The sequence below is a fragment of the Vanessa cardui genome, chromosome 25 (genome assembly GCF_905220365.1).
Source record: "Vanessa cardui chromosome 25, ilVanCard2.1, whole genome shotgun sequence".
Taxonomy (NCBI): Eukaryota; Metazoa; Arthropoda; class Insecta; order Lepidoptera; family Nymphalidae; genus Vanessa; species Vanessa cardui.
The window spans coordinates 3,457,097-3,480,532 of record NC_061147.1 but is presented as its reverse complement, the minus strand read 5'-3'; the positions used below and the strand labels follow the sequence as shown (position 1 = coordinate 3,480,532).

At 36.7% G+C, this 23,436-nt stretch overlaps 3 protein-coding genes across 3 annotated transcripts; 2 read left to right on the top strand and 1 right to left on the bottom strand.

Annotated features, from left to right (window-relative positions):
- Window positions 1-3,085: 3,085 nt before the first annotated feature.
- Window positions 3,086-3,897, bottom strand: LOC124540572 (protein lethal(2)essential for life-like). Its single transcript, XM_047118253.1, has one exon. It carries the CDS (start codon window positions 3,766-3,768, stop codon window positions 3,229-3,231), a length of 540 nt encoding a protein of 179 aa, XP_046974209.1. The 5' UTR covers window positions 3,769-3,897; the 3' UTR covers window positions 3,086-3,228.
- A 1,512-nt stretch (window positions 3,898-5,409) lies between these two features.
- On the top strand, window positions 5,410-6,214 carry LOC124540571 (protein lethal(2)essential for life-like). Its single transcript, XM_047118252.1, has one exon. The coding sequence runs from the start codon at window positions 5,495-5,497 to the stop codon at window positions 6,083-6,085; it is 591 nt and encodes a 196-aa protein (XP_046974208.1). The 5' UTR covers window positions 5,410-5,494; the 3' UTR covers window positions 6,086-6,214.
- Window positions 6,215-7,496: 1,282 nt separating this feature from the next.
- On the top strand, window positions 7,497-11,757 carry LOC124540381. Its single transcript, XM_047117881.1, has 3 exons — window positions 7,497-7,575; window positions 8,689-10,307; window positions 11,542-11,757. The coding sequence occupies exons 1-3, from the start codon at window positions 7,497-7,499 to the stop codon at window positions 11,755-11,757; spliced, it is 1,914 nt and encodes a 637-aa protein (XP_046973837.1).
- Window positions 11,758-23,436: the final 11,679 nt, after the last annotated feature.

Sequence of the window (23,436 nt, the reverse complement as noted above, 5' to 3'; positions counted from 1 at the left end):
AATGGGATATGTTACTAATTCTCTTAATATCTTTTTTTATCTATATTTATCTATCTATTGTCTAAATTTTACGTCGACTATAGACTGTCTTGATATGTATGATAAGTCCTAGGTAATGTATATAGGGGCGTGCGTGTTATTTCCTTATACGAGGCTCGGTTATATATTTGATGCGAAATTTAATATATGGTTAGAAGAAAATCTCGTAAATGTATTAAAATAAATTGAGTTCCTTTCACACCGTGACCGAAGGATCTCTAAACGATTGTGTTCAGTATGATTTAGTATTTTTTTTTTTTAATTTAAGGAGTAGCACGCATCCCTCCCGAGCGACTGATGTGTGTTTTAGCTTTTACGATTAAGATGTAGGAGGTTACGATTTTTTATATAAAATTAGTTTGTAAGCTAGGTTACAAAATGTCCGGTAAAGAGATTCCTTGTAAAGATTGTTTGGTGCACTTTCGAGTTTATATTTTTTGGTTCAAATTTGTGGTTGTGCTTTTTTTCGAAATTAAAGACACGCACAAAACATTCTAAATTTTTTAAATTCAATATTTTTTTTATTCTAGAATTGCTTCAAACAATCTTTACATTAAATTGAATTTCCAATATGGAGCGCGAAATTGATGTTTTTAACTGCTTTTGTATCTGAAATGCGCTTTTGTATTGAAAGGTGTTTCTAGTCTTCTGCTCATGCCTAAACGACCCTTTGTTACAAAAGTTATTATCGTTAATCGATGACGGTTCATTTATTACGTAAGAAGGTTTTATGTTGTTTTTTTTTTATATTCAAATTTATTCTTGGATAATAACACTTTCCATTCTTCCCAAACTTTATATTTTGTGAGCTGGAAGGCAGTTGCAACACAATTAAATTTAATCAAAATTGGATTAATCATATAGGAAACGAATACAGGATAACAAACATATGTTATATAATTATTATTAATAAAGATAAATTAATTACAAATTTGTAACCAATAAAAAATGTTAGGCGAACAAATTATGTTCTTACGTAATACCTGATCGGTCTGTATACATCGCTTATCTTCAGCCCATTTATAAGAATCAAACCGTGGTGTTTACTCCTCAAAATACATTTATTTCAGCATTAATAAGTAGGCATTTACATACAATAAAAATATACCTTTTCCAGTATAGTCGAGCATTTTGAAACGTTATGAAATTTATTTATAAGTGTAGCTGAGCTTGATAATCAGTATTATTTTTCCTTTGTTTTTGTTTAAGTATTAAATCTATCTTGGTAGATTTCTGCATTGTGATCGTGTCCTTGAAAGTATTTCAATGATTTGTGAGCCGTTTTCGTTTAGTACTTTAATTTAAAATTATATCTACCAATTGCAAGCGATATATTTCGTCTTTGCACGGGTATAATTATTAATAAATATTATTATAAATGTAATTTACACTCGGAGATAATGTAGCTCGTTGTCGAAATGGATCATTAATTCCGGACATTACGTGTGTAGGGGACATATAAACAAACACATTTTACCTATTTATAATATTCGTAGAGTTAGTCAAATTCGAAATTGACATAATCTTTTCTTTAGTACAAATATGACGTTATAAAAACTTGTGTTGTTTTCGGGAGTAAATATGACGTTTCAGAAAATTATAACTGGGTTGAACGTAATACATATGTATTAATGAACTATGTATGGAAGGTTAGGTCTTTTGTAACGTATTTTTGCTACATAAGCAGAGTTATAGTGATGATGAATTGTATGAAATTTTTATATGGTATATATCAATTAAATGTCGAAGCGCTTTCATGCTTATTATGTAAATATTATATAAATTAAGCAATATGTATCACGCGCAAACCCCTCTACTGTAGTGATCTTATAAAAATTTTTCTACCTAAGCATTGGCTCTTATCGAACACCTGATAATATTATTTTAATTATGTTTTTATTTTTGTAAATAGATAATGCAGGTCATGTAATACGATATTTTTGAAAATATACCAATATTTAGAAATGTGTGCTGTTTTATTTTATATTAAAATAATTTAATCCAAATTTAAAGGCCTCTTCATACACGGTGACATGAGCCCTTTATTCAATGAGGAAATCTCCATAATAAGCAGGAACGAAAAGACTCTCTCTCATAGAGGCTCCTGCTTTTTTTATTGAGCTTCATGGAACTCATTGGAATGATGTCTAATGGACTTGTTCTCTAGAAACATTAACAGAGCCTTCCGTGTTACGCAACATGCGTTAGCAGTTTGTTCTCGTTTCATGTTTAGTTCCCTACTATAGGCGCTACGGAATATGCTGAAGCCAAAAAACGACGAAAACATTCGCCATTGTTTTTTATTATATATTTATACAGTTAGTAGTAAAAACAACTTGAGCAATAACTTACACGCTTTTTCGGGTTTGTTTTTTGCATTACCGAGAATCGAAATTCCATTCTAACAAGGAAATACTGACAGTGTTCCGCAGTCATCTTTTACATAGCAGCTATTTTTAATTTCGATTTTTATGCTTATGTGAGTATAAATAAATATGTCCCTATTTTACGTTGTATATGGCTGTATAAATTTTACACATTTGCACTTTTGTGCCAAAGGCATGGGAACAATTTTGGCTCGGAAAGGTTACAGCCACCGGCATATACGAAATCTGGAATAGTTCAATTTGAGCGCCATATCATAAGCTTTTATAATTGTTTCTTTTGTTTTTCAGTGAGCACATAAAACCGACTTAAAATATTTGGATTAATGTATATTAAACACGATGATACCATTCTCAATTACAATGAGTAAATCTTTTCTAAGTAATAATAATGAGTGTTGAACTGTACACTCTGAATATCTGATGTTTTTATAAAAGATGGCAATTTTTTTTTATCGTAGAAAGTTCCTTCAGGTGTATATAGCTTTAAAAAGCATAAATAAAACCTTAAATAATCTCAGTGAATATTTTTCTGTGTATAAAAAAGTATTTCAAATTTCTAAACACGATTTCGTCTAAGATTTTTAAAACCATTTTACTGAGTGATAAGTCCAACACAAAATCTTATGTAGATTTATAACGCAATAATTGAAATAAATATAATCCATGAATTTTAATTTATTACATTATGACTTAAAAATAACATCTAAACAATATAAATAATTAAAGCTTCAAATTATTAAGAATAATAGTTTTCTAAATTACAAAGAAATGTATACACTACATAAGACTATATCAATATAAATTATTCCCCGTTGGCACTTGCTTGAGAATCTTGATCCTTGATCTCCTTTCTGACGGGACCAGTTTGAGCAATTGGTACGACGCGTTCATTGTTAGACACCGCTGGCTTTCTTGGTGCGACTACAGTGAGAACTCCGTCTGAAGACAGTTTCGATTCCACCGTTTCGGGGTCACAGCCTTCAGGGAGCACGTATCTCCTCGTAAATTGTCGAGATATAAAGCCATGTTCGTCTTTTCTCTCCTCGTGCTTGCCTTCTATGACAATGTAACCGTCGACCGTCTTCACCGTAATATCCTCCGGTGCGAAGTGTTGCACGTCCAGATTAACTTGGAATTTGTCCTTGTCGCTTCTGATGGTGGAGCCGACGTCTCTCGTGGCGGCGGTTTGTTGACGCCACGGCCTGTAATAATCGCGAGAGAGCAATGGTGCGACGGCGGCCATTAGTAAGTCATCTGGTGTTAGCGCCAAACCGAAATCCTGGTCTACGATCCGGTGAGGGTGTGGTAAGTCGTATCCGAGTAGAAAAGGTGTCAAAGACATTTTGAGTTCTTTTTTTAAATATTCAATCAACGGATTACAAAAATGATAGTTTAAAGATGCTCTGACTGCGTACACAAATCCTTTAACGTGTTAGATCTGTATTGACTGTCCGGTCGCCGGCCGGCGGAGTTTATATATCGTAACGCGTGCGACATCTAGTGACGACTAGAACAATCGACTTATGTACTGAAACTTCAAGCCGAGTCTGCGCAGTATAGCAATTTCTAGTCATTTCTCGACGTATCTAGGCTAAGTGCCAGGAATTTTATAGTCCACAAGCGAGTATTAGATTAATTTAAAATGTCTAAATTAAGAAACTTTTATTACGCAAATAAATTATAGATATATATATTTTGAACAATTTTTAATATTGTTTGGTTTTTTTATATTACTTTTCAATAATTCCAAATCTGTTATCACTGGAACATACCTTATTGTAACAGTTACATTATGACTACACTATCACATTAAGTCTGTAGCCTCGTAGGTTTTTTATATGTATGATATTTTTATTAATTATTGCGTGGGTAAAGACATGTATTTTATATTTGCGACGTACAGGCCTCATACTGTCATTACATACATTAACAGCCTGTAAATTTCCCACCGCTGGGCTAAGGCCTTCTCTCCCTTTGAGGAGAAGGTTTGTAACATATTCCACATTGCTGTTGGTGCTATGCGGGTGGGTGGAATAAACCTGTGGCAGAATTTCTATGAAATGAGACACATGCAGATTTCCTCACGATGTTTTCCTTCACCGCCGCATAAACACATATGTATAGTAGTGTTTGCCTGGGTTTGAACCCAAAATCATCGGTTAAGATGCACGCGTTCTAACCACTGGGCCATTTCGGCTCTTCATATCTATTCGATATAATGAGACTTATAAGATAAGTCTTATACTGTGTATCAATTATAAACATAAATTAAATTAATGAAAAAACATGAAAATTGTGCTGTGTTTGTATGCTTCTCTAGATTTGAATCGATTAAGAACGTGATGTCTTTTAATTACTGAGCCGTCAGTGCTCTCTTATGCCCATATGAAATGTTAAATAGTTTGTTTAAAAAAAAATATCAGAATTCTTGCTATCATTTTTTAGCGAAAACGCTAATTCTAATATACATTATAGTATAATTACTTAAAACAACTATCATTATGAAAAACATCAAAGTCAACTGTAATTATTAAAACTAATATTTCACGCCATACGAACAAAACTCCAATCGCAGTAGGTATTATAAAAAACAAAAATGAGAGATAGTTCGTTTTCCCGTCTTTATCAGTCTGGAAAAGTCTGGAAATCTGGAATATATTGATCGGACTTGTACCTACCCCAACATTGTACAATGTATCTATTTATATTGAGGTCAGTGACATAGCCGTATGACCTATTTGCCAATAGATGTCTCTTATTAAACTAAAATTATAAATAACATAATAGATTACATAATAAAATTGATTAGATTCATTGCACAAAATATTTTTTAAATTTCTTATCAGATATATAAAACCTGATAATTAAAATGCAATTACGTGGACCGCTGGCAATGAACGATAAGGGCCACGTCAGTTTGTCGAGAAATTTCTACCGGCCGCTAGATGGCGGGACGGGTATATAAACCGAGCCGCGCTTTTCAACGGGCAAGTATTTTGTGTGGATTCGTAGAGTCGAGACATTAAAGTGATCAAAGCTTTACCGAAATAAGCAATAAACACGTAAACATGAGTAAAATATTATATTTAATTATTTTGTCCATTATCTCTACCGTCGCTCGTGGTGAAGAAGAATGTCAACAAAAACAAAAAAGCGAACTATTTGACCAAGACTTCGGAATTGCTTTAACGCCTGATGATTTAATTACTTCAATGATGTCACCGTGGATGATGAGGGATTACTTCCGACCTTGGAGATACCTGGAATCGTTCACACATGACCTGGGATCTACTATCAAGACCGATAAAGATATGTTTACGATCAACTTGGATGTTCAGCATTTCTCACCCAACGAGATAACTGTCAAGACAGCCGATGGCTACGTCGTCGTAGAAGCTAAACATGAAGAAAAGAAGGATCAGCACGGTTTCGTCTCCCGACAGTTTGTACGGAGATATGCTTTGCCTGAAGGTGCTGAATCCGATGATGTGGTATCCAAACTTTCCAGCGACGGCATTCTAACAATCACAGCACCAAGGAAGGAAGTAGATGCTAAAGGAGAGAGAGTGGTGCCAATAACCCAAACAGGTCCAGTTCGCAAAGAGGCTAAGGAAAACAAAGAAGGTTCGTGTTCTGCTGACAGTAAATGTAACCACTAGATAGATTATTAATTAATCCATAGCATTTATTAATTTTTTTTTCTATGAGTATTATGTTAAATTATGTAAGTGTTTAATACGATAAGACTGATTATTTACTGCCTACAAAATAAAGTTTTATCTGTGTAATTAATTCTTTTATTTTTATCACTTTAAATCTTATTGACAGCTAAGTAATCCAATGAAACATTTTTTTAAATGAACGATAGGATCACTATAATATATCATCACGACATAGTATAAAACCAATTCTAAGCCACTACATGTCCCTATGTATGTTTAGATCTTTAAAATTACGCAACGGATTTTGATGCGGGTTTTCACAATATATGCATAGTAGAGAAACACTGAAAACTTTAGAGGTTTCTAATGTGATTCCCGTAAACAAATGCATTGTTTTGCGATTATCTTTTTTTTATTTAATACTACTTATGACTGACATAGAGCTGAGATGGCCCAGTGGTTAGAACGCGTGCATCATAACCGATGATTGCGGGTTCAAACCCAGGCAAGCACCACTATATATATGTGCTTAATTTGTGTTTATAATTTATCTCGTGCTCGGCGATGAAGGAAAACATCGTGAGGAAACTTGCATGTGTCTAATTTCATCGAAATTCTGCCACATGTGCATTCCACCAACCCGCATTGGAGCAGCGTGGTAGAATATGTTTCAAACCCTCTCCTTAATGGAAGAGGAGGCCTTATCCCAGCAGTGGGAAATTTACAGGCTGTTACTTTACTACACTACTACTTACGATACATACAAAAAAAAATTAATGCGCTCAGTTTATTTTGATGACTATTTTTATCAAACTAAGCCTAGACAGAAGCTTAATTATATATTTATAATTTTTTGTTAATAAATGGCACTTCTCACTGTTCACTTTAAGTACTTTTTCCAATAAAACAGTCCACACAAACTTCTATTACTTTTATTACACTATAATTATAGTTACTATAAATATAATTATAATTATAGTTATGTAAAGAAAGGTCTAATTAACTTTAAAAAATGTAGTAAAGATAGACTAACAGTAGAATATATTGAAACCAAGCAAGAATTGTTAGAAATGGATTGGTCTATATTTAAAGAGAATAATACTAAATTATATGAAAGATTTAAATTGGAGGACATAGAACAAATCGTAGGTGATATATATGATGATGTTGAGAATACTTATATAGTTTATAAAAGTCTTATGAAAACAACGCTTAACAAAATCTGTTCGACAAAGGGATCAGTACAAAATGAAAACACTTCAGGTATGTCGAAGCCAGTTACTCCTTTTTTAAACTACCAAAGATCGCCATCCCTATATTTTCTGGTAAATATGGGGAATGGACAACATTTCACGATCTTTTTACATCTCTAGTGCACAAAAATGATTCATTAGATAATGTACAAAAAATGCATTATTTGAAAAGTCACCTTTCTGGTGAAGCTGAACAGCTCATTCGCCACACTCCAATAACTTCCGCTAACTATAGTGAGTGCTGGGCTCAATTAGAAAAACGATATAATAACAAGAAATATCTGACTAATTGTATTTTAAAAAGATTGTTTGGTCAAAAACGAATTAATGTCGAGTCAGCTTCATTGTTGAAAGAATTGTTAGATACCACATGTGATTGTTTACATGCACTTAGAAACTTAAATATTAACGTAAATACATGGGATATTATTATCATACACATTGTTACTCTAAAACTAGATAGTGAAACTCGTAAACAATGGGAGATAAATGTTTGCGCCAGCGATTCCAATAACGATTTGCCAACCTTTGAACAATTCAAACTGTTTATTGAAAATCGTTTCCGTGCTTTAGAATTTTTAGAACCAAAGGTATCGATGGCTCAGCAGGTAAATAAAAATTATAATTATAACAATTCTCATGGTGCAAAGGTAATGTTAGCCACTAACTCATCAAGTATGCGCTGTGAATACTGCTCAGAACCGCACAAACTTTGTTTTTGCAAGAAGTTTACTAAAGAGCCTGTTGAAAGAAGACGAGAGTTTGTGATGAAGAACCGAATCTGCTTTAACTGTTTAGGTAGTAATCACACCGTATATGATTGCAAAAAGGTTACCACTTGTAGAGTTTGTCGGAAGCGCCATCACTCGCTTCTTCATTTTAATCCTCAATCAGAGCAAACCACAACAGTGAAGCCTACGATAGAAAATGTTAATTCCTCAACTAGTTCTCCTCCGATAGTTTCGTGCTTGTCGACAGGAAGGGTGTCAAAGCCAAGACAGGTTTTATTAGCCACAGCGCTAATCAAAGTCGAGTCGAAGAATGGCGAATATCATCCCATCCATGCCTTACTTGATCAGGGCTCTCAAGCTTGTTTTATAACCGAAGCAGCAGTTCAATTTCTTAGTCTAAAAAAGACACCCATACAAGGAGTTATATCAGGACTTGGTGAAAATAGTTCAACCATTGCTAGGTCTATGGTACATTTAAATATAAGATCAAGAGTGAATTTCGACTTCGTGTTTACGGTGAAGGCATACGTGTTAAACAAAATAACATCCTACTTACCTGAACGTAGTGTCAACACTAACTTAAATTGGCTAAGTGTCACAAACCTGTGTCTTGCAGATCCAGGATTCCACACCTCCAATAAAATTGATATTTTATTAGGTGCTGACGTTTACAGCCACATCATTACTGAGGGGATAATAAAAAATCCTGCCGGCAATTTAATCGCCCAAAATACTACCTTAGGATGGGTCATCTCGGGTGTTGTTGATAACGAAGATAAAGAGAGGTCAAAGGTTATCAATGTATTACATGCTCAGGTAGATAAAGAAGATGATATTTTAAAAAGATTTTGGGAATTAGAAGAACAAACTAGTACAAAGCAAATACTTACACCGGAAGAGAAAACATGTGAAGAGTTCTATAGTCTAACTACTAGAAGAGATGAAAGTGGGAGATATATTGTTAGGTTACCTTTTCGTGAAGAGAATACACTATGCATGTCTGGAAATTCGCGAGATATAGCTGAAAAAAGATTTAAGTCATTAGAAAATAGATTAGGAAATAATAAAGAACTAAAAGAAAAGTACGTAGAGGTTATACAAGAATATTTATCATTAGGACATATGAGACCAATAGCAAAAGATGATATGAAGAAAGATAAAGCTTTTTACTTACCTCATCACGCGGTTGTACGCGACGATAAAACTACTACAAAAGTTCGAGTAGTTTTTAATGCATCTCAGAAGAACAGTAACGGAGTCTCTTTAAATGATAATCTTATGGTAGGGCCGAAATTGCAAGCTGACTTAAGGCACACCATATTAAGATGGCGATTGTATTCCATAGCACTGGTAGCAGATATAATTAAAATGTATCGTCAAGTCCGAATTGCTGAAGGAGATGCAATGTTCCAACGCATGCTTTGGCGTGATTGTCCGGAAAAAGAAATCGTTGACTATGAACTAACGACAGTCACCTTTGGTGCAGCTTCTGCACCTTATCAAGCCGTTCGGACGTTACACCAAGTTGCTTTTGATGAAGGAGACAATTATCCACTTGCAAAAGATAAAGTACTCAATTGTTTCTATATGGATGATCTTATGACAGGGTGTTACGAAGTGGATCAAGGATTAGAAATATATACACAAATAACAGAATTATTAGGTAAAGGTGGATTTAAATTGCAAAAATGGAATTCTAATAATCAGGAATTAATAAAAGAAATTAAGGAAATGGAGAATGAGAAAGATCAAGGACAATTATATATAAATAGAACAAACAAGGACATAATTTTTATGGACAACATAGACAAGGTTAAAGAAATATCACACGAAGAAGTAAAAGAAGTAGAAATCAAGATAGATAGTACAATAAAAATATTAGGACTTACCTGGAACCGCAGCCAAGACACCTTCCAGTACTTAGTTAATCTGACGCTGACGACTGCACCTGCAACTAAAAGATCAATCATTTCAAATATAGCACGGCTATTTGATCCGTTGGGTTGGATAGCCCCAAGTATAGTACTAGCAAAGGTATTTATACAAAAGTTATGGCTTACCGGCGTTAGTTGGGATGAAGAACTAAACGTGGAGTTAGTGAAGGAGTGGATTGACTATCGAGAGCAACTGTCACTACTTACCGACGTACGCATACCTCGTTGGATTGGCACTACATTGAATCAGAAGCTGGAACTACATGGATTTAGTGATGCTTCGAAGACAGCTTACTCAGCCGTGATTTATTTGAGAACCATTGACCTTGAAGGAAAAATACACGTAACACAAAAAGACACTTATTGTTGCAAAAACCAGAGTAGCTCCTGTAAAACAAATTAGTATTCCACGGCTAGAGTTGTGTGGAGCAGTTCTTCTGTCACAACTTTTGATCGAAACAGCTAATATCTTGAGTATTCCCAAAGATCAAATTAAAGCATGGACCGATTCCACAGTTGTACTAGCCTGGATAAACGACCACCCAAGTAGATGGAAAACGTTTGTAGCTAATCGAACATCTGAAATACTAACGAACATGAAAGCATCTCAATGGTTTCATGTTTCGACAAAGGACAACCCCGCAGACTGTGCATCTAGGGGAATAACGCCGAAATCACTTCTCACCTGTGATTTATGGTTTTCAGGACCATCATTCCTGAAAAAGGACAATATATAGTATAACAGACCAAATAATTTAGACAAATTAAACTTGGACTTAGAAGAGTGCGTTAAATCTTATGTAACGGTTGTTCCAAATAATTCAATTTTCAAAAGGTATTCTACATTAAAAAGGTTAATGAAAGTTGTTGCATATTGTCGAAGATTCCTGAATAATAACAAAATATACCGTGGAATGTATTTACAAAAGGTAGAATTAGATGCTGCGCTGGAATGTTGTATAAGACAAACACAAAAGGAAATATTTACAAAGGAATATACACAATTACAGGATAAAGGCTATTTACAAATAAAATCAAGTGTATTGAAGTCACTTTGTCCTTACCTTGATAATAAAGGAATAATAAGAGTTAGAGGCAGATTGGAGAAAGCTCAGTTGAGTGAACAGACCAAACATCCGATTGTACTACCACGCTGTAGTCCAGTGACTCGACTTATAATAGTAGATGCTCATGTCAAAACGCTGCACGGAGGTCTTCAGTTAATGATAAGTTTTTTGAGGACAGCCTACTGGATAATAGAAATTAGAAACTTAGCCAAACACCACATATACAAGTGTGTTAAGTGTGCTAAGCAAAGAGCAAATATAAATAATCAATTTATGGGTTCATTACCGTCCGTTAGATGTACTCCAGCTCGTCCATTTTTACATAGTGGTGTAGATTACGCGGGACCCATAAATCTTAGAACAACGAAGGGTCGTGGGCACCGTTCGTACAAAGGCTATATATGCCTTTTTATATGCATGGTTACTCGTGCTTTACATTTAGAAGTAGTCAGTGACATGAACACGTAGGCATTTTTGGCAGCTTTCAGACGTTTCGTGTCTAGACGAGGTCACTGTGCTAAGTTGTGGAGCGATAACGGTACCACTTTTGTCGGTGCCGCAAGAGAGTTACAGGAATTAGTATCAATTCAACCATCTATAGCAGAGCATTTAGAATCGAATGGTACGGAGTGGCACTTCATTCCTCCGCACAGTCCGCCGAAATTGGGACTGAAGCAGGAGTAAAATCAATAAAATTTCACTTAAAAAGAGTCATAGGTGACTCGACCCTTACATTCGAGGAAATGACCACGCTTCTGACCCAAGTGGAAGCTTGTTTGAATTCGCGACCCATGAGTGTTATTCATGTCGCTGATCCTGGTGAAGCATTACCTTTAACACCTGGACATTTCCTAATTGGCGAACCGTTACTGAATGTACCCGATAATCAATTTAAAAGTTCAAGGTAAAAGACCACTCATCGCGTTGGCAATTTGTTCAGAGAATGGTTCAATCGTTTTGGAAACGTTGGTCAAACGAATACCTGTCTAATTTGATGAACCGGTATAAATGGTCTTGTCAAGTTCCTGAACCATCAGATGGTGACATAGTTCTGATAAAGGAAGATAATTTACCTCCAAGCCGTTGGTTGTTAGGTCGTATATTACAAAAACATCCTGGTAGTGATAATATTACCCGTGTAGTCACAGTTCGCACTAAGTCCAATACAATTAAAAGACCAACGTCTAAAATTTGCATTTTACCAATTACCGAACAAAAGAATGTTTAATTTCTGTTTGTGTGATTAGATCATATTATATTCATGTGTTTTAGTGATATTCAACTTTTGTATTATTATTGTTATGTTTTTCATTATTCTTAGGACAAATGTAATTGTATTAGATAGGGAGACCAAATAATATTTACTATTGCTAAATGTTATTACTTTAAATGTACCTAGCTTAAGTATAGTTTTATTTTATGTTTTATTGTTATTTAATTTAAGGTACTTAGTATTTTTAAGTTATTATTGTTCAGTTTTAAGTTTAGTTCAAACCAGTATATTATTGTATACAACAAAATATTTTATCTGGTTTCTTATTATATGTGTACAACTTTTAAGTAAACTCGGAAGGACGTTCTTTCAGTAACGTCCTTGGTGGGCGGTATGTTCAAGATCAAATGACATTATGCCAAATGATCATTTAGTTTATGATTTGGTCAATAGATGGCGTTACATGTATTTTACATCGCGCTATAGAAATGTTTTTTCTAAAGTACAATACATTTTTTGTAATTTCATAAAGTGAGAGCAATTACACTATCTGACCAGCAGTACATACTCGGTGGTTTTATTTTGAAGTCTCACAGTACCAATACTACCGGGTAACAACCCTAACATACAGCGTTTCTACTTAGTAAGCACTCCATGAACAAGTTGAACTAAAATCCATCTAATTTGTAATAACTTATATAACTTTTGATAATCCTCCCACCCAGAAAATAAGTTACTACTACCCTCACAATATTTGATAAACAAAATCAATATAATAACATTAATTAGTTTTATGATTGATTTTAATAAACCCACTTTAAGTATCTTAAATTATTTAATTAATATTTAACACAAGAATAATTATATTTATGCTGTATGCTTCATGTTGGGACTGCAGTGACCTGATGTCGCTAACATTTTCTAAATATATAACTAATAATTCTTGTGCTAAGTATGAGCCATAATCTGCTTTACCGATTGAGAATTAAACATTTCGTCGCAATGTTTAGATTCACAAGGTACTAAGATTTTACGACATGATAAAGGAATATATTTGAAAACTGAACAAGATTTTCTTACTCTGACTGTATTAAAGGGGTATTAAACTTGTTACGCCTAGTACCCGATTACACAGGGTTAGTAACTCTTTTTTGGGGCAATGTATACGTTTTTACAACAGGATCCCAGAAAACGTTCAACAATATTCAATTATAAAATTCAAAAGAATCGTTAAAGAGCGTTTGTGTGCTAAAGGATATTACCTAATACAGCAATAATGACTTTCTAGTTGACTGCACACCTTGGGAATGAGATGATCGCCTCCAGGCTGTTTCAAATAAGAAGAATATGTTTATTGTTGTAAATTATAAATTGACATTATAAAAAAAAAATACCGCTGAGTTTCTTTCGCCGGTTCTTCTCAGGTCTGAGGTCTGAATAATATATATTCCGAACCGGTGGTAGATTTTCGACAATCAATAAGAAAGTGTAAACACTTCTATTTTGAATAAAGGTTTTTGACTTTGACTTTGACATTGTTTGTTTGTCTTCCTATCATAATTTAGATATTCGCTTGCGTTAGTGTTGGTTAACACACGTGTTAAGAGATTTTGAGTGTTAACGTTTAGTTCTGTAGTGTATTTTACTGTTAATAGTACTATTAGTTGATATTTGGGTTAGTGGTGTTACTAACATTTATACATATTGTGAGTATTTGCTGTATTTTAATATTCTGTAGTTTTTAAATTTTATAATGGAGGTTGATACTCCTCCCGAACCCCCTGATCCAGGTGGCTCAGTAGATTTAGTTCCCGACAATTGTTCTTCTCCTATACCTTTCAATCCAATTAAAATCCAATTCTTCTATACCTGTTTCTCGTAAACGACAAAGTCCTAATGATTCGATTAATTCCGACTCCAACACAAAGAAAACGGTAATTCATCCCACAACCGCAACTCCCTCCATCCAAACGATTTATACCCATCCTTCCTACTCTGAAGGCCCTAAAAGTTATTTAGACAGTGACAAAGGCCCTTTCATTGTTCATGTGTCCCGGGAAGTCTCTGATCCTGCTTCAGGAACTACTATACGGGCTATCAAATTTGGGCAATTTCTACATACTCACAAAATTAGTGGCATTATTAATGATGGCCTTAAAAATGTAGGATGCAATAAAATATCTGTTGAGTTTTCAACAAGCAAGGCAGCAAACTCCTTTCTAGCAAACCCTGTTATTGAAATGTGTAAATATAAAGTTATTGTACCGACGTTCAATATTACTAGAATGGGTTTGATTAAGGGTATTCCCGTGGACTGGACAATGGATGAATTAGCAACGTCACTCGAACTTCCCTCTGGATGTGGTGAAGTTTTAAAAATCAGACGCCTTAACAGGAACACTTTTACCGATGGTGTTATCACATGGGTCCCAACCCAATCTGTGGTTATCACATTTAGGGGGCAAATGCTTCCCAATAAAGTGTATTCCTATCATACTTCCCTACCTGTAGAAATGTATAAACTTCCTACGATCCAATGCCTGAACTGCTGCCGTTATGGACACATAAAAACTCAGTGCCGATCACAACCTAGATGTTTTAAGTGTTCCAAATCCCACACAGGTGTGTCTTGTGATGTAAGTAAGGATAACGCCACTTGCTTGCATTGCTCAGGTGTTCATTTTACATAGATAAGGACTGTCCTGAATTTTCACGCCAACAATCCATAAAAATTGTTATGTCCCAAGACAATGTGTCATATATAGAAGCATCCTCACGGTTCCCTCCTGTCCTCCCTCCGTCCAACGTTCTCAATCCTTAAAAACGGCCCCAATCAGCTTCCTTCAATGGAACTGCAAGAGCGTTCGGCCTAAAAAACATGAACTCCTCTCTCTAATTAATCTCCATAAACCTGTCATTATTGCCATCTCTGAAACTTGGTTGATCCCTGGATCCCGATTCCGGGTACCGGGCTTATCCTGTTTGAGAGATGACAGGAGTGATGGTTATGCCGGGAGTGCCATTTTTATTCGGCACTCGGTATCCCTGTCCAGCCAGCATATTAATGCTGTTGCTGTCAGAGCCCTCAACATCTCTTTTCTCTCCCTGTATATCCCTCACCTAATCCCGCTTTAATTCCCGATTTATCCGCCATCTTCTCTAGTCTCCCTCATCCTATCCTTGTCATGGGGGATTTTAATGCCCACCATACCTCCTGGGGTTCACATTTTTGTGATTCGTTTGCTCTCTTGTTGATGGACATGTTTGATGATGCAAACCTCTGCATCCTCAATAATGGCTCACCAACACGTAGAGTATACCCCAACCAAAATCCAAAATCCGTTGTTGACCTATCCCTAACCTCTCCTGCCCTTGCTTTTCAATTATCCTGGAATGTCCTATCATCCTCTTTTGGTAGTGACCACTTCCCTATCCTCCTTTCTTTAAATAACCGATCCATCCCATACTCCTGTTAAATAAAACACGTCTATTCGCATGAATCGTTTGACTCTCGTTCGGCTCGACGTTGACAACTACCCTATACTTATAACATACTATGTTTATAACATTAAGAACACAACACCTCCACCCTTATACAAAAATACTTAAAATACTTAAAATACACTTTACTTATTGTAATACTACTTAAACAAAAAATATAAACAATAAAAAATTTTTTTTTGCTCGATAACATCTAATCGTTCTCGCCGAAACCATATCGAACTGGTGGTTTCCGGACTCGCACAACCCGACGATCTGATGACCGACTACTACCAGGGCTAGGCCCTTCCCTTTCCTCCGACACATTTGACTCTTCCACGGGGGCTGGGATCAACGAATCGCTCACCTCTGGGATCAACGAATCGCTCACCTCTTTCGGTCCTGTAGTTGAGTTATCATTGGTGCTTAAACTGGAGCGATCGTTATTGTAGAGTGGCGGTTCTAAATTGGACACGCCATTATTAGTCTGATTTGAGTTATCACCATTGGTCACGGAGGCTGTCAAAGACTTTCGAGATAGTTTGTTACCTTGATTTTTATTAACCTTACTGGAAATATCGTTAAATTGGTTTTTAGTAACTCTTATTTTAATTTGATCGATGTGCCTGTGTGTTTCTGTTCCAAAAATGGATCTTATTCGGTAATCGCTATTCCCTAATGCCTCAACGATCGTACCGGCTACCCATTTATCTACGCCCTTGTACTCACGATACCAGACGAGCGCTCCAGCTTCGAGCTGGCGCTGCGCCCCTCCCGCAGCTCGCTCGCTGCGCGCCTGTTGCTTTGCAACTCGCGAGGCCCTTTCCGGTTTTAAGTTATCTAGTCGCATCCGTAAATTACGCCCCTGCAAGATTCTTGCTGGGCTATCTCCGGTAGTAGGATGTTCGGTATTTCTATATGCTAAAAGAAATCTGTTCAACGCTACGGATACTTCTAAATTTTGTTTAAATGCTTTGTTTATTACTCTCTTGCATGTTTTGACCGCATTTTCAGCGGCTCCGTTTGAGGCCGGGTGATAAGATGGCTTCTATCCATTTCGAACAAGAATCGACTACTACTAAATAAGTTACCCCACTTATAGGACCCATAAAATCCAAATGGAGCCTAGACCAAGGGCGCGACGGCCAAGGCCACGAGCGGGGGCCTGCCCAGGAGGCGCATCAGCCGTGGCCGCGCACACTGAGCACGCGCGGCACTCCGCCTCCACGGCCTCGTCGACTCCTAGCCACCAAACATAACTACGGGCCAAGGCTTTCGTTTTGACCATGCCCATGTGTGTATCATGTAACTCTGAAATTACTTTATTTCTACATACCGCTGGTATAACTACCCGGTGACCCCACATAATACAATCAAGTTCGGAGTATAATTCCTTCTTCCGAGCAAAGAAGGGTTTTAATTTTTTTATGTCTACCTCTTGAGGCCAGCCATCTACTATGAAACTTAAGACGCGAGCCAAAATAGGATCCCTGTTCGTTTCCTTTCTTAAAATATTATAATCCAGCAGCATCGCTTCGGAAGAAAAATGTAAGTACGTTTGTTCAGGTAGGTCTACGTCTATAACGTAATTTTTTTGAGATTTAATTAAACGTGATAATACGTCAGCTGTATTTTTGTCTGTTCTTACGTATTCAATGGTAAAATCATAAGCTGATAATTTAATTGCCCAGCGTTGAAGCCTACTCGCTGCCGCGCTTGGGATACCTATGTTGGGTCCAAAAATACTAACCAAGGGTTTGTGGTCGGTCCGGAGTATAAACCTTCTACCGTATAGATAATTATGGAATGTTTCGATTGCATAGACTATTGCCAAAGCTTCTTTATGGATTTGACTGTAGTTTATCTCATGAGCTGTCAGAGAACGTGACGCGTAAGCTACTACCCGCTCGGGCGCGTTACTCCCCTCGCCGACAGCGCGCTGAGCCAGCACAGCGCCGAGCCCCCTGGAACTGGCATCGACAGTTATCACGGTTTCCTTTTCCATATCAAAATGTGCTAAAGTTGTTGAATTTCCTAACATTTTTTTTACTTTAATAAAGGCTGTGTTTTCTTTTATTCCCCATTTCCAATGTTTACCTTTTCTCAAGAGGTTATAAAGTGGTGCCAAATGTGAGCTCAAATTTTTAATGAATTTTCCACAAAAGTTAACCATTCCTATGAATGACTTTAATTCAGTTATATTATTTGGATGGGGCATGGAATTTATTGCTTCCACCTTATCCGGATCGACTCGAACACCGTTCGTATCGATGACAGACCCTAAGTATTTTACTTGTTTTGATAGAAAACTACATTTATTCTTTTTAATTTTCAGACCATTTTGTTTTAAAATATCAAGAACACGTTCTACTGTGCTCAAATGGTTTGTTAAATCTGTATTTTTAATTAAAATATCATCGTAAAATACAACAACGTCTTTAATACCCTTAAATAAATCTACCATAATTTTTTGAAAGATTCCTGGGCTGGAAGACAGCCCATAGACAAGGCGATTATATTTATATAAGCCCCTATGCGTATTGATAACGGTGTATTTTCTTGATTGTTCCGCTAGCACGATTTGATTGTATGCTTGTGAAAGATCTAGCTTAGTAAAAAAAATATTACCACTTAGATTGCTAAACAAGTCTTCCATTTTTGGAACAGGATATCGATCAACTTCCAGAACTTTATTTAAGGTTACTTTAAAATCAGCACAGAGTCTCAAACCTCCGTCCGGTTCCCGCACCACGACCAATGGTGTCGCCCAATCGGAATGCTCCACCGGCTCAATGATGCCGGCGCGCAGCATCGCATCTAGCTCCGCGTCGACGCGCTCGCGCAGCGCGTACGGAAGCGGCCACGCTCGGCAGAAAATCGGTTGCGCACCTTCGCGAATACACAGCTCGGCTTGACCGCCCGTGTACTTGCCCAATGTGCCGTCAAAAAGGGTTTTATGCCTAGAAACAATTTCAGCAATCACATTGTGGTGAACTTTGTTAGTTCCTAAGTGATGATTCGGAATTGAGCCTACCGGTATACATATTGGTATTTGCAACTCCGCTAACCACTGACGACCCAAAAGATTGGTCGTTCCCTTCTCTAATACATATAGATCTAATCGTTTTTTTATAGTAGTATACTCCACTATTGTTTCTATAAACCCTATAGGTTGGACAATGGAGCCATCATAAAATTTGATATTTAATAAACAAGGTATTAATGGTAAATGGCTAAAGTTTTCATAATAAATTTGTTTACTAATACAAGATAAGGCGGAACCGGTATCAACTTCCATTTCTAACAAACAATTTTGATCTTTAAGTGTTATACGAACCGGTTTATAATTACATAATGACATTTGATACATGTTTTGTTCACTCGAGTCTTTCAGTTCGCCGTCTTCGTATTCGTCATCTTGCTCACTCATCAAATGTACCGGGGCTCTTTGTTGCCCGGCACTGGACGCTCCGTGCTGCCCGAATGCTCGCCGACCGCGACCCCGCGCTCCTCTCCTTGAACGCCCTGTGTTGTTTACGTACCCGCCGCGTGATTTCATAAACCGATAACTACTAGCTGTCTCCGCTGAATCAAACATTTGCGCACGATAAGATTCATGTTTTTTAGGACACATCTTCCTAAGGTGACCGATCTCGTGGCACCAACTGCACACGTAATCCTTATATCTGCACTCCGTAGCTTTATGTCTGTTATCGCTGCATTTCGGACACTCGCTCAAATAGATTTTATTTATTCCCTCGGTTCGGGCTACGTCTACAACCGCGCTTGCATCGCGCTCAGCCGCTTCTAATGACAGCGCTAAAGATATCGCTCGGTTGTAAACTATGTTTTCTTCGGAGAATAATCGCTGTCTAATTACTTCACTTCTGAGCCCACAAACCAGCTGGTCTCGGAGGTTCTCATCTAAGGTTGGGGATTGCATTAGAAATTCGCATCCCGAATTTAAGGTTGGGGAAGGGGTGGGGGGTAAGGGGGCGTGGTGTAGTACCTACACCACCACTCCCCCCGCGCGGAAATCATTAGTATTTTTTTCAATTTTTAAATTTCAATACTAAAATCATCAAAATTCGTACTGTTAGTTAAATTTTAGAAGAGGAGAGATATAAAATTCCAATTATTGGTATACAATGTGATTTCAGCGTTTGGTCATAAAATCTAACCTAACCTAACCTATCCTTAGCTACTATAACTATCTACTATTTTTGTTGCCGGAGTGGCTTCGCCACTCCTGTGAGGGGGCTGTTAATTTTGAGTGAAAAATAGAAACAACAATAGGTATATTTTAGAAATTTATAAGAACCATTTATCTGTATATATACTTGACTAAATTTAATAATGCGATAAATGGATCTTTTTTATATTTTATGTTATATTGTATTATATTATCATGTTCGTAAAATCTTCTGGGTGATTATTATTTTCTTTACAAAAGAATCGCTTTACTACAAAATTAAATTAAATTTTTACACGTTTTTTTTACTATAAATTAATATAGTATTTGTTAAAAGATAATACAGAAAAAGCTAATAAACATAAAAATAATGATTTAAGGTTAATTATAATGCAAAATATCGATCCGTTGCACGTAACTTTAAACGCACATTAAAAAAAAACTATGGGTTTCCGCGGGTTGGGAGTGGTAAATTTCGAGAGAGGGGAACAACCCCTTTAAGAAACAACCCCTACTATTATCAAATTCGGGATGCGAATTTCTAATGCCGACCCTAAGGTTGCGTTGAATTCACAATACCTTGAAAGCTTCTTAAGTTCTGTGACGTAAGCTGCTATTGATTCGTCTTGAAGCTGCCGCCGCTGACGAAACTTATACCTTTCAGATAAAACCGACGGTTTAGGTTGCAGATGTGCTGATAGCAACTGCACTGCCTGATCAAATTTCAAGGCTGATGGTTTCTTAGGACTTGCCAAGGCAGCTAATAAATCATACGCTTCTTCTCCCATAACCGAAATTAACGTCGGTATTTTAAAATCATCCGCCACTTTGTTCACCATAAAGTACATTTCTAGTCTTTCTACATAACTTAACCAGTTCCCCGATTTTACAATAAACTCACGCATATGTCCGACCGACATTTTGTAAAATTAATTCCTAAGTATGATACTATGTTTTTTTTTATCCGCGTTCGCCACTGTTAAATAAAACACGTCTATTCGCATGAATCGTTTATTCAGACTGGCTCGACGTTGACAACTACCCTATACTTATAACATACTATGTTTATAACATTAAGAACACAACAACTCCAACCTAAATCCTTTATTAAAATATAAATTAAAGCATGTTAATTGGTCTGCATATGCTGAATCTGTTGACGACATGATTGACTCCCTCTTTATGTCGCAAGACTATCGAAATGTAATCCTTTGCTACGACCTTTTCGTTAATGGTATTTTAACTGCAGCTGATCTCCATTTTCCCAAAAAACACATCTCAAAAAATCATTTGCTTTCCACCCCCTGGTGGGATGAGGAATTAAATAAAAAGTTTGAAATAAAAAATTCCGCCGTTGCCTTAACTCTGACAATCCTACCTCAAATACTCCTTCTGAGTGGCTTAACAATTTTGCTGAGAAGCTTGCCCCCCACCCCCCTTTGTCCCATATGAGGACAGTTTTCTAATTTCTACGCCAGCATCTACTTTGGATGAAATGGATGCCCCCTTCTCTTTTTCTGAACTTCAATGTGCATTAAATGGTTTATCCGATTCGACACCTGGGGAAGATGGCGTTCCTTACTCTTTTATTTCCAAATTAAATGATAAAGCTAAACATTGTTTTTTAAATATTATTAACTCGGTCTTTATCAAAGGAATCATCCCGCAATCTTGGAAGTCACAAATTGTTATTCCCATTCTTAAACCGGGTAAGAGCCCTTCCGATTGCAATTCATATAGGCCTATAGCTTTATCATCTACAAAGATCACTGAACATCTCTTGAAGAATCGCCTGGAATGGTTAATGGAAAGCAGAAACATACTTGCTCCCTTTCAATTTGGCTTTCGGAAGGGGTCGAGCACTATTGATAGTCTAAGCATACATACAACAGACATTCGAATTGCCTTCGCTAAAGGAGAGTTCCTTGTGGGAATCTTTCTTGATATATCTTCTGCATATGATAATATCCTTCTTCCGTTGCTCAGGCAGAAAATGCAACAGCTGAGTATTCCACCGAACATAGTTCATTTCGTATGTAATCTGATAACTTGCAGATCAATAACGGTTAGACACCAACATCTCTCACTTCCCCCCAGATTCGTCTGGAAAGGTCTTTCTCAAGGCTCAGTACTCAGCCCTCTGCTTTATAGCATATACATTCATGACCTCGATTTGTTTGTTAACAACTTTTGTAACATCCTCCAGTATGCTGATGACATAGTTTTATATTATAGATCTAGTTCCGTTGAAAATTTAACATTTCGATTAAACTCTGCTTTGCATTACCTATCCCAATGGCTCTATGACCATGGCTTGTCGCTGTCGATAGCCAAAAGTCAAGCAGTGATTTTTACGAAAAAAAGACGTATTCCTGCCTTTGATCTGTTTTATGAGGGTCAATGCATTAACTTTGTAGACAAAACAAAATTTCTTGGTATAATTCTCGATTACAAACTGAACGGAATTTCACACTCTGATTACATAGCCCAAAAATGTGAAAAAGTCAATTAATGCCCTTAGAGCTGTGTCTGGAGTCTGGTGGGGAGCTCACCCTTATACATTAAAATTGATCTATAGCGCAATAGTTCGTAGCCATTTGGACTACGGACTGTTCGTTCTAGATCCTTTTAATAAATCAGCTTCAGAAAAATTAAATAAAATACACTATAAATGTCTCCGTATTATATTGGGTGCGATGAAATCCACCCCTACTAATCCTCTACTGATCAGATAAAACAAATCCCACCTAATCTATCCCACCTTTGTAACTCAGATAATCCGGCATCCCCATTCCTATTAAACAGTTTCCTCAAGTATACCAAACTCCCCCATCCACTTACCACTTTTCCCTCTAATCCTCTTTTTTCCACCTCCTTTAAAGCACTTATTTATAATCCTCCGATAATTACAAATCTTGGACTCGTAAAAGTTTCCCCTGATCCAATTTCAAACAATTTTTCATCAAAATAGGCCAAATCATCTCCCTATATATACTGATGCCTCTAAGCTCTCGCCGACCGGCTGCGTTGGTGCATCTTGCTGGATTCCTAAATTTAAAATAGCCTTATTATTTAAATGTCCCCCCGAAACCTCTGTATTCTCCGGAGAGGCCATCGCTTTACTGGAAGCCGTAATGTATGCCCAGTCACACAATATTCAGCAAACAATTATTTTCTGTGACTCACTAAGCTGTCTGTTAGCCATTAAAGAGGAACCTTTTCGTAGCAGATCAAGACTTTCAATCGTTTTGAAGATCCTGAGAAGAGAGGCCCTGTTGTCCTGTCATCAACAAGGGCTACAAGTCCTGCTGGTCTGGACTAGCCATTCGGATATATATGGTAATGAGATGGCAGACTCATATGCTAAGATTGCTATCCAATCTGGTAGATCTGAGCATTTTGCCAACACATCTCAGGATTTGCTTTCTCTTGCTAAAGCTGAAATGAATAAATCCTGGAATTCTTTTTGGGTTTCATC